The sequence below is a fragment of the Gossypium hirsutum genome, chromosome A03 (assembly GCF_007990345.1).
Source record: "Gossypium hirsutum isolate 1008001.06 chromosome A03, Gossypium_hirsutum_v2.1, whole genome shotgun sequence".
NCBI lineage: Eukaryota > Viridiplantae > Streptophyta > Magnoliopsida > Malvales > Malvaceae > Gossypium > Gossypium hirsutum.
Window position 1 is genome coordinate 106,120,225 of NC_053426.1, and position 12,609 is coordinate 106,132,833.

The 12,609-nt window shown below is 32.4% G+C and overlaps 1 protein-coding gene across 1 annotated transcript; it reads left to right on the top strand.

Moving 5' to 3' along the window:
- Positions 1-875: 875 nt before the first annotated feature.
- LOC107886758 (xanthohumol 4-O-methyltransferase) lies at positions 876-5,059 on the top strand. Its single transcript, XM_016810814.2, has 2 exons — positions 876-1,739; positions 4,657-5,059. Exons 1-2 carry the CDS (start codon positions 975-977, stop codon positions 4,957-4,959), a joined length of 1,068 nt encoding a protein of 355 aa, XP_016666303.1. The 5' UTR covers positions 876-974; the 3' UTR covers positions 4,960-5,059.
- Positions 5,060-12,609: the final 7,550 nt, after the last annotated feature.

The following is a 12,609-nucleotide window of genomic DNA, read 5'->3' on the forward strand; positions in this document are numbered from 1 at the left end:
CCCAAAGCCTCCCATTTTTCGAGCGGGCCTTCGGGCAGGGCCGGGCCGCCCGGCCCATGATCAGCTCTAGGAGTCAGATTGTATTTTTTTCTCTCTACTCACAAAATAGACAAATTAGTCACTGTATATTGATTAAAGAGCAAATTGGTTATTTGTTAAAAATTTTATCTATTTTTATTGCTCAAAATTGGTCACTGTATATCAACATTATATACACATGGCACATAACGTGTCACTGTCTAGTTATTCTATCAAGTATGTCAGTTTTTAGTACCTAAAAAATTGGAATTAAAATAGAAGCTAAATTGAATTCTTCTACCTAAAAAATTGTTATCAATTTATTTTTAAGGGCCAATTCAAATTTTTATGTCCAAAGGCCAATCTTTTATGGTTTCTGAACCCTAATTTCTGTATGGCCTCTAGTGTGAACGCAGAAGGAAAAGTCAAATTTCTCAACCAATCACGTTTTAGCAATATAATTAGTCAAAAATGTGAAATGCTTTATGAAATACATGAATTTATGAAATATTTTAATCCTTTTTATAAGAATAAAAAATAGTAATAGCCAAATCTCGTCAGCCGGCACTTTGATAATACGGCAACAAACCTTATCCTCTCTATGGTTCTGTTATTATATTGTATTCCTCTTATTTTATTTTATTTTTTCTCCCTAAACAAGGCTTCTTCTTATGTTTTATGTTTGGACTATCCAAATGTTATTCAACAGTTTGTGTTGGAAGACGTCATTGCTTATTGATTGATGTTTTTTCTTATAGGGATTTTGATTAAAAAAACTGAAAGTTTTATCTTATTCTAAAGACATTCATTAAGAGGTGACGAGAAAAAGAATCAAAAATATTTGTATAAAAGAAATCCTCACTCACAATTCTCTTCCTCTCCGCTTTACTATAAATTACTTCTTGATTATTAGGAAAAATAAGATCCCACGAAAACTAGGAGAAAGGCCGAATGCAATGGAAAGAACAGAATTAGATGAAGCAAGGCTACAAGGGCAAGCAGAGATATGGCGTTACATGTTCAGCTTTGCAGATTCTATGGCGCTTAAGTCTGCCGTGGAGCTCCGCATAGCTGACATAATATACTCTTATGGTGGTGCCGCCACTTTGTCGCAAATAGCTTCATGCATTAATGATGGCCTTACTTCGCCAGATATCACCACCCTTGCTCGCATAATGAGATTGCTTGTTCGCAGAAAGATTTTCACTATCCACCATCCTTCAGACGGTAGAGATTCCTTGTACAACTTAACTCACTCATCGAGATGGCTTCTACATGACTCGGAGCAAAGCCTGGCGCCCATGGTACTAATGGAGAACCATCCATGGCAAATGGCTCCTTGGCGCTACTTCAGTCAGTGCGTGAAAGAAGGTGGCGATGCCTTCAAGAAAGCTCATGGGTGTGAGATATGGGATTTAGCATCGAGGAATCCTGATTTCAACAAGCTTTTTAACGATGGCCTGGCTTGTACATCCAAGGTCGTTACCAGTGCAATCCTGTCAGGTTACAAACAAGGGTTCAACTCCATTGGATCGTTGGTTGATGTCGGAGGTGGGACTGGAGGCTTAATATCAGAGATTATTAAAGTATATCCACACATCAAATGTGTTAACTTTGATTTGCCGCATGTTGTCTCGACAGCACCGGCATACAATGGAGTCTCCCATATTGGTGGTGATATGTTTCATGCCATTCCAAATACTGATGCAATCATTATGAAGGTACTTGCTTAAATCATAAATTTAAATTCATTTTTCATAAAATATAACATTTAGAAAATTTTTACATATATTATAACCGTGGAAACATGATTATCAATTTTATTTCTTATAAAAGTGAAAATACAAAATAACACCTAGACTATAAAACAGTAAAAGATTTTTATAGTTATAAAAAATATAAACGCAATGATTTATGTTAACAAACTAATAACTTAAGGTGAAGATAACTAAAATAGTCTGTAATTAATTTAAAATACGACTAACTTTTCTTAAATGAGGTGAGAACTCATTGTAAATAATTGGAATTGACCAAGAAAAATGGCAGGAGATGGGAGTCAATCATTTATGTCATTTAGCTACGTAAAAAAGCTTGCTTTTGATTTAGATTTCTAAGGGATCTCTTTTCTGGGTTCTTTTCATTTAAGTCCCCCGCGTTCGCCGGCTATTTTTTTTTAACTATTTTTTAAAATAATTTTATAATAATTGTTTTGTTTAGGATGAATTTTAAATTTTAAATAGATTTGTGAGTTAATGTTGAAATAATTTTTTAAAAGAGACAATATTTGATACATTGTGAGTACATAAATTTTATATATCGTTAATGAATAATAATACAACATATTTATTATTAAATAAAATAAAAATAATATTAATAAATTTATTTAAATATAATAAAAAGTAAATAATTATAAATAAATGTTAAAACGCTAAGTTTAGAATCCAAGTGTTATTAACACTTATTTATAATAATTATAATTAATTAATATTTACTTATATTTAAATAAAATTATTATTTATAGATTTTTTATTTTTTTAAATGATAATGTATCATATTATTTATTGATAATGCATGGGAATCATGCACTGACAATACATTAAATATTATTTATTTTTTTAAAAATACATTATGTAAAAAATAAACACAAAATATAATTTAAAAATATTTAAATACAAATAAACAGACAAATCAACAAATTTAAATAAATCATTTAAAATTAAAATTAAAATAATTAATTAATAAAATATAATTATTTTACAGGAATATTACAAAATATATCATTTATAATTAAATAAAAAATAATATTTTTAATTCTTTTCCTAAGCAACTCAAAAATAAATACCAAAACTAGTAGCAAGTCACCATACACCGATGTCTTAATTTAAATCCACTTTTTAAAATAAAAATTAATTAAAAAAAGCCGGATTAAATATGAATTTTAAATTACGTGCCACTCTGTTTCTCTAAAATGCAAAATTTTAAAATAAAATAATGTCTAAAATAGTATATAAATTGAAAAAAACTGAAAAAAATGAACGTAGGGGATTTTTTTTCTATATAGTACCACTATAACCATATTTTACTATAATGGTTAAGTTATTAGTAGAATCAATTTTTTAATGTTTTATTTTAACCTCTGTAACGGCAACAATTACGGTTATGAACAACATTTTCAGTTAAATTAGTTTTCTATAACAACAATATTAAATAAAATGATCTTCACTAAATTATTATTTTGATAAAATGTTTAAATCTCACATGAAAAATCTACCAATAATATTTTATTAAATAAAAACAATATTTAATGAGTAGAATTAAAGATATTAATTTAATAAACTATTAAGTTCCTTAATTAATTAAATATTCTACTATTCATTTGGAACATGTTAAACTTATAAATCAATTGTGTGAATTGAACAACTTGTAATAAATTAATTAATTTAATTTGATAACTAATACTAATTAATTGAACTTGTTGATTGATGAACTTCATAATTAATCATGTGAAAGAATTTAAAATAAAATATGTATAAAAGTAATAATGCATGCACTAGCTATACCTCTTTTAATTTTGATCCTCACTTTCTTTTTTAATATAATTCTTATTTTCTTTATTTAATAGAAATTCACGATATAAATTCTATTATAAGTTTACAACAATTATCTTTTTATACCAGCATATTGTTAATCACCTCTCTATAACAAATAAAATCTTAGCAGACAAATGAGTTTGTTATAGAAAGGGTTAATTGTAGTATAGACTATCACTTCGAACTGATGTTAAAACCAATTAATTTTTTAGGCTAAGAAAACATATTTGTACTGCTTATATTAGTAAGGTGAAAGTACCATGAAGGTTTCTATAGTAGCCAGATTGTATTTTTTTTTCTCTTTACTCACAAAATGAGTAAATTAGTTGGTTATTTTATCACAAAATGAGTAAATTAGTTGGTTATTTTATTAAAGTTTCATCTATCTCTATTATTAAAAACTGGTATTGTATGTTAGCATCATGTACTTGTGGCACACCACGTGTCACTGTTTGGTTATTCCGTCAAGCACGTCATTTTTTAAAAGTACAAATAGATACAAATTTTAACAAAAAAAGACTAATATATTTTTTGATCTAATGTATAAGAACTAATTTTTTTATTTTTTTATTTGAGAGGGTAAAATATAATTTTATCTTACTATAAAAACTTATACGATACTTTGACCTCTACATTATAAAAAAATGAAAGTAAATCTAATGGAAATATAGTTAGAGTGAGAGGTTATAAATTTATAGGGAGAATTTTCGATTACTTGAAAGATTTAAAGAAAGAAAATATTTTTTTTAATAAAAAAAAGTAACCAGACATGACAGGAGGCCACAAGGTGAGGAAAGTTCTATAGAAAGTGAAAAATATAAAGCTATATCCATTAAGGTTATTTTTGGGGGGTGATTTTTAATTAAAAAAAATCAAGTAATGAACTCATGGAGAGTCAACTTAACAGTAATAGAAGATTGATATCACGCCATGAAATTTTAATCAAGTTTTAGCACTACTTAGACTGGTTAACAACATATATTAAGTACTGTTAATTATAAGAAAATAATTAGATACTAACCTTTTTTGTGTGTTTTTTTATTTGCAGTGGATCTTGCATGATTGGGACGATGAGGATTGCATAAAAATATTAAAGAATTGTAAAAAAGCAATACCAAAAGAGAATGGAAAAGTGATAATTATTGAAATAATTTTGAAAGAAGATGGAAGTGGAGTGTTTGATGAAATTGGATTCATACTTGACCTCGCAATGATTGCTCATACCAATGGTAAGGAGAGAACAGAGGTGGAATGGAAGAAAATCTTGGAAGGAGGAGGCTTCTTTCACTACAAAATCATCAACATTCCTTCCTTGTTATCCATCATCGAGGCATATCCTGATGATAAGTAGCTTTTAGCATAATGCCAGCACTGGGGATTTAATTTCCTATTTTATAAATCTTCCTTTATTTCATTTAGCATCAATAAATGTATGTGACTATGTTATTCTCTCCTTTCTTGTTCCCCAAAAATTTATATCTTCAATTTAAATAAAATATAAAAACTCCATGAATCATATGAATGCATAAAAAATTTGTTTTTAAACAATTTCATTATAGATTTTGATCATATCTGTTCTTTTTGACATAATTCTTAAAATTATCCATAACCCCTCCCCAACCCATAAATAGGAGGATAATACTGTTTAGCACACTCGAACTCACTTTCTGTTGCATTAGCAATAATGTCCATGCCAAAATTAGAAATAGAAAATTGTGTTTGTTTCATTGAAAATAACTTTAGAAAATGATTATTAAAAAATAGGTTTGATTTTTTTTAAAAAAAAAGCTTATATATTTTGGTGTCTTAATGAGTTCACATAAAACATTTTCTCTTTTTTAAACAAAATTTTCAACATTTCTCACTTGCACACTGATGGGCGTCAAAATCACCAAAAATAATTCCTACAAAATAACTCTAAATACTAGTAAAGAGTGGTAGTAGGGTCGAGTCCACAAGAATTGGTATAATAATCAACTTTCACATTTAACTTGTGATTGAAATTTCTTTCATGTCGATAGTCGTGGCTATAGTCGTGCCCACGACTCCAAACGGACCTCCTGAAAAATAAACAAATAACTCAGGAGAGTTTTGAAATATTTAGAAACTAAATAATTGAAACAACATAAATCAATAATTAAATAAATTAAAAATTAAATTGGAAATTAAATTTGGATTTTGTAATCAAAGATAATAAGCCTTAGCACTAGACTCAGTGGATTCCAGATTTTTAAATTAATATTTGAAAATTAATTTTCTCCTCCAAACAATAAGCTGATTATAGTAGTTAAGAACGTCCTAACCACCAATTCTTCCTCTCGTAGCTAGTCTCGGTACGACCTGCAATGTAACAGCTCAATTTTTTTCAGTGGTGTTGAAAATAGTGGTTTCGAAGCCACCAAATCCAGCAAGTAAGTTCGTAAATATTATTATTTAATATTTACAAGTAAAATATGGTTTTTAAAAAGGTTTTTGGATTAGAAATTTATGTTTTGTAATGATTTATTAGGTTCGAGTGGTAAGACTTTAAGGTCAAATGGTTTTAGAAAGTGAGGTATCGGGACCTCGTTTTTATAAACCGAGCCATAAATATTTTTATAAATATTTAAAGAGTGTCATTAAGGTGGTATTAAAGTTTCGTTGAAAAATTTTAACGTTTCAATAGTCAATTAATTAAAAAGGACTAAATTAAAAAAGGTGCAAAACTTACTAATTATAATAATTAAGTGATTAAATGGCTTGAATAATAAATAAGGAAGGAATTAAGTAATAAATATACCTAAATTAATGAGGTGGGACGGCATGTTAAGGTAAAATAATAAATAAAGTGATTGAATGGCAAAATTGTAATTTACTTGAAATTAAAATAAAACAAATTGGAATTTTAAAGTTTTCTATGCATTCTTCTTCTATTTTTTGGCCAAACCGCCATAGGAAGAAGTTTTAAGTTGGTTTTTCATTTTATTTTATTTTTTTGTGATCGCATGATTCATAACAAGTAATAAATATTTATAATAAAGATTAAACCTAGACTAACTATTATCACGACGAAAAGGCAAGCGCACCTATCGAACAATAGTATAGTAATGGCAAGACTGGGATATCGTACCCAAGAGAACAAAAGTACTAGTAATAACTATCTTTTATTATCTAGCCTAAGAATAAAAGGGGTTTGTTTTAATTAACTAATAATTTAAACTAAAAACACACAGAAAAAAGAATTAGGGAGTTGCTTTTGGGAAAATCCACCTAGACTGTACTTGTTATTCTGGCTCCGAATCGGATGATTTATTCATTCAACTTGTTCCGTAGAGATCCCTAAGTTATGTTATTATCCCTATTCAAGACTAATAATATCTAATCCCTAGATTGAATAACCGAGACTTTTCTCTAATTAACACTCTAGGGTTACATTAACTCGATCTATGGATCCCCTTATTAGGTTTCACCCTAATCTGGCAAAATCTTGTCACCCTATTTTTAGGCGCGCAATCAACTCCGCTTAATTATGGCAAATGTACTCTTAGACTAGGTCTATTCCTCCACTGAATAAGAGCGTGTCTTGAATCAGTATCCTGGGATATCAAAGCAAGAATTAAGAACACATAATTAAGAACAAGTTAAATATTTATCATATGATTCAGAAAATAATAACAAGATTCGTCTTAGGTTTCGTTCCCCTTAGGTATTTAGGGGATTTAGTTCATAACTAAATAAGAAAACATCTAAGAAGAATAAAGAATACAAAATATAAAAAAACCCAAAACTCCTGAAGGGGAATTGAGGAGAGATCTTCAGTCTTAATGATGACTCCGGCTTCTGAGATGGATCAATCAACTTCCTTGGGTAATTCCTTACCCCTCTTCTTCGTCTCCCTTTTTCTCCTCCTCTAGTGCGTATTTATAGGCTTTAGAAAGCCTAGAAACCCTCCAAAGTGGTCTTTTCCTAATTGGACTTAACTTGGGCTCAACAGGGACACGCCCGTGTGACACGACCGTGTGACGTGATTGCCAGGCTGTGTTCGATCCGTTAAATTGTACACGACCGTGTGGGTCAATGGCTAGGCCGTGTGAATCGTAAAAGCCTTGGTTGACACCCTCGAAAAACACGAGCGTGTGAGCTACCTGTGTGGCAAGGCTTAGGCCGTGTCATCTTCTCGATTTGGTCCGTTTTGTCCCTTTTTGGCTCGTTTTTACTCTTGGTGCTCTCCTGAGTACAAAAAATGAAATTAAAGCATTAGGAGCATCGAATTCATCAATTCTAATGAGAAATCATCTATAAAATGCATTAAACATGGGGTAAAAAATATGTATAATTTACGGTTTATCAAATACCCCTACACTTAAGCATTTGCTTGTCCTCAAGCAAAATTCTCAACTCATAATCAAGATAAATTCTTCTCAACTTATAATTCTTATCGATAATATCCCAAAATAATCCACCGGTAATCATACATTGAGAGTTCAACTAAAAGAATATAAAAGTTTCAAACATTCCAAGTTGAGTATTTTATTCATGCAAACATGGGTGTCTCCCCTCATCTAAGTAGTTACCTTTGATTCAGAATATCATAGAGTTTCACATCCTCACTACAGATTCACTCAAATCACTCGAGGTGTTTAAGGACAATAAATGAAGCACTCAATAGTCAATAATGAAAAGTCATTACCATAGGCTTGCATGAAAATCAAATCTCCACCACTATAATTTAAGATGATACATCAATCAAAAGGTCTTTAGAGGGTTGTAATGAGGTTTGGTTAGGGGGTGTGGTCACAAGCAAAAAGAAAGGGTTAGAATCGAGATTGAATTGAAAAATTGCCTAACTAGAAAAAGAGTTAACCTTCACTTGCATACAACAAAGCTTCTTCTCAGAATCTGGAATTACTAATATGTATACATAGTTTTTTTTTTAAAGAACAAGTTAAATAAAGAAGAAAAACATAGCTAAGCAACTTTTCCAACTCAGACCTCGACAAAAATAATGATCAAATTAATTTGGGGGATTTCAACAATAATGGGTTAATGGTTAATATTAATGGTAATACAAGGAATGGCTTGTTAGGCTCAAGGGGGTTTACCAGGGGTTAATCGTGGAGGTAGGCTTTTCATGGCATGAGTGGGTTAATCCTAAGTTCCTTAATCAATTTGATATATCAAATCAAATGGTGTGGTCTCGACATGCATAATCAAGCAAGTTCTAGAATAACAGTTCAATACTGACGTACTCAAAGCAATAATAAAAGTGAGCATGAAAGGATGAATAGATGCTCAAAAGACTAAAAAATCTCACAAAAATTATGCTTTTTGATGTTTAGACTCGTGAATTCTAATTCAAAGTAATACCTAGACTTGAGGAAACAGCCTATAATTTTAATTTCTTAAAAATCAACTTATCATGCTTGATTCTCTAATGTCTTAAAGTTTAAATAACCAATGCATAAATCCCTATGTTTTAATTCAAGATATATTACTCAGAATCATAAATCAATTAAAATTTATCCTAAATATGATATAAGAGTTTTTCATGAGAACAAGGTGATTATTAATGAATATCCCCCGACACTTAAGATGTACATTGCCCTCAATGTACAAAGATAGATGTTAGAGAATAAAAATAAGATAGGGAGAGAAGTGAAACTTCCTGTATGATGAATTCCTCGAACTTAGAGTTTTGGAGAGTGATCGGTTTGAGAGTGGAGGAGGATACTCCGGAGGTTGTAGAGGTTCATTAGGCCATAAGTCCTTTCCCGGTGGAGTTGTAGTTCCTATGTGATGATGAGCTTAGGAGTTCTATATAACTGAGATAAAGTTAGGGACTTTTTAGGGGATATTAGGAAGAATTAGTACTCGAAAAGGAATAACCGAAATTCATGATTAAAAATAAAATTCTAAAATCTAAAAAAAAAGTAGTTTCAATTAAAAAATGATAAATAAATATTTCTAAATATCCTCATCGTTGGATGGTTCGCGAGGTGGAACTGGCAATGAGATTTGGAGGTGTTGACAACTTTGCCGTAGAGTAGCATCAATGTTGTCAAATTGTTGAAAACACTGAAACTCGAATTGGGTGAGGTGCTCAGAGATGTTAGCATATGAAACTGCCACATGAACTGGACGAGAGGGTAGTTGTGGCTAAGAATAGGGATGAAGGAGTGGAGAATGGGAGATTTCGGCTAGGGCTTTGGAAAGGAAGAAGAAAATGAATAGTGATTTGCTTATATAGGGGAGGGCCACACGGCCTAGGGCCACGCCTGTGTACTTATGAGGGTGAGCCCGTGTGTTTCGAAGTTTTCAATTTTAGGTCGTGATTGGTTATTCTCCCACGCCCGTGTGTCTTGGGCGTGTGTGGTACACGGCCATATCGCACGACCATGCCTAGCTTTGTTCGCTTCTCCTATGCCCGTGTGTTATGGTAGCATGCCCATGGATTGTTGTACACGGTTGAAGGGCACGGGCGTGTTGCCCGCCCGTGTCGATGAAACAAAATCGAGCCTTGTCCCTGGCACACCCGTGGGTTTCCATCCCCACGCCTGTGTTTTTCCTATCAAGTGCACACGGCCATGTCGCACGGCCGTAGGGATTTATCGCACCCCGTGTTTTGGGGAAAATCATTTACCTTGTTTTTGCACGGCCGTATCGCACGATCGCGTTTTCCTTCATGTTGGGCACTCGGCCTCAAGCACGGTCGTGTTACCAGCCATGTGATGCTGGGAACCTGTGCTTCAAATACTCTGTTAGTGACCTAAATGTTGAAAACTTGAATTTAAAATAATTTAAAATGGTTAGTACTCGGGTTGCCTCCCGAGAAGCGCTTGTTTATAGTCTAAGCTCGACTGTTACCTTGTTAGTATATTCAAGGCAGTTTGTGGAGTCGTAACTCCTCTCCATCGACTTTAAAATCCTTACCATTATAAAGTTTGAGACGTTGTCCATTTACTTTGAAAGTACCATATGATGGGTGACTTACCTCTATCGTGCCATATGGATGAACAGATTGAATTACGAAGGGTCCTGACCATCGTGATTTTAGTTTCCTGGGAAACAATTTGAGTCTTAGGTTGTATAGTAAGACAAGATCTCCAACTTCAAACTGTTTTCGTTTCTTTAAACGAACATCATGGCGCCGCTTTGTTGCTTCCTTGTATAGGCGTGAATTTTCGTATGCATTGGCTCGCTATTCATCTAGCTCGTTCAGCTGCATCAACCTATTTTTTCCTGCAAGTTCGGGATCAAGGTTTAGAAATTTAATAGCCCCAAAAGCTTTACACTCTAGTTCAAATGGAAGATGACAAATTTTGCCATAAACAAGTCTATAAGGTGATGTCCCTATAGGAGTCTTACAAGCGGTTCTGTAAGCCCATAAGGCATCGTCTATTTTTGTTGCCCAGTCTTTTCTATTTGATTCTACCATTTTTTCAAGGATCCGTTTGAGTTCTCGGTTTGCTACTTCAGCTTGTCCATTAGTTTGAGGATGATATGGGGTGGCCGTTCTATGATGAGCTTCGTATTTCTTAAGGGTTTTTTCAAATTGGGTATTACAAAAATGAGTGCCCCTATCGCTGATAATTGCTCTAGGTGTTCTGAATCTCGAAAAGAGTTTTTTAAAGAAACGTACTACCACTCTAGTATCATTAGTAGGTAGAGCTTGAGCTTCTAACCATTTGGACATGTAGTCTACTGCTACTAAGATATATTTATTTCCAAATGAACTGGGGAATGGGCCCATGAAATCGATACCCCACACGTCAAATAATTTGCAAGAAAGTATATAGTTTTGAGGTATTTCATCACGTTTAGATATGTTACCTGTCCGTTGGCATTTGTCACATAATGTAACATACCTGATAGCGTCTTTGAATAACGAAGGCCAATAAAAACCTGATTCAAGTATTTTGTATGCAGTCTTTGTTCCACTATAGTGTCCTCCGGTTGGCCCTGAGTGGCAGTGTTCCAATATTTTTGATATTTCTAATCCTATAACGCATCTTCTGATGTCTTGATCTGCACATCCGCAAAACAGAAATGGATCGTCCCAAAAGTAGTTTTTTACATCATTAAAGAATCACTTCTTTTGCTGGTGTGTTAACCATTTTGGGATAATGTTAGCAACTAAAAAATTCGCGATGTTTGCAAAACAAGGTACCTCGGAGTCAGATATAGCGAAAAAATTTTCTTTAAGGAATGAATCATTTATTTCCACGTCATCTAGTTCTCTGGTATTGGTTTTCTCGAGTCTGGACAGATGATCAGCTGCTAGATTTTCAGCTCCTTTCTTGTATTGAATTTCCAAGCCAAATTACTGCAAAAGGAGAATCCATTGGATGAGTCGAGGTTTTGCATCGGTTTTAGTTAAAAGATAGCGAAGGGCGGAATGGTCAGTGTAAACAAAAACTTTAGACAATATGAGATATGATCAAAATTTATCAAAAGCAAAAACCATAGCTAGCAACTCTTTTTCTGTGGTAGTATAGTTTTCTTGTACAGCCGTTAAGGTTTTGCTGGCGTAATAGATAAGTTGAAAATGCTTGTCTCTTCGCTGTCCTAGTACTGCACCTACTGCAAAATCACTCGCATCACACATTAGTTCAAATGGCAAGTTCCAATCAGGTGCAATTATACTTGGAGCATTAATTAATTTATCCTTTAAAGTATTAAATGCTTCTAAACATTCCTGATCGAAGTTAAAAGGTATATCTTTTTCTAGCAATTTAGTTAAAGGCTTAGCTATTTTAGAAAAATCATTATTGAATCTTCTATAAAAATCAGCATGTCCTAAAAAGCTTCTAATAGCCTAAACTGAACTAGGAGGTGGTAATTTCTCGATTGTTTCTACTTTAGATTTATCCACCTCAATCCCTTTATTAGAAATTTTATGCCCTAGTACAATACCTTCTTGAACCATGAAGTGACATTTCTCCCAGTTAAGCACAAGGTTTGTTTCTTCACATCTTATTAAAACTCATTTTAAATTTTTAAGGCAGAGATGGAAAGAGTTACC

What these genes read in the sequence shown, in the direction of transcription:
- LOC107886758 (XM_016810814.2), top strand. Translation starts at nt 975, where the DNA reads ATGGAAAGAACAGAATTAGATGAAGCAAGGCTACAAGGGCAAGCAGAG. An exon ending in CTGATGCAATCATTATGAAG is followed by an intron (nt 1,740 to 4,656) that starts GTACTTGCTTAA and finishes TTTTATTTGCAG; the next exon opens with TGGATCTTGCATGATTGGGA.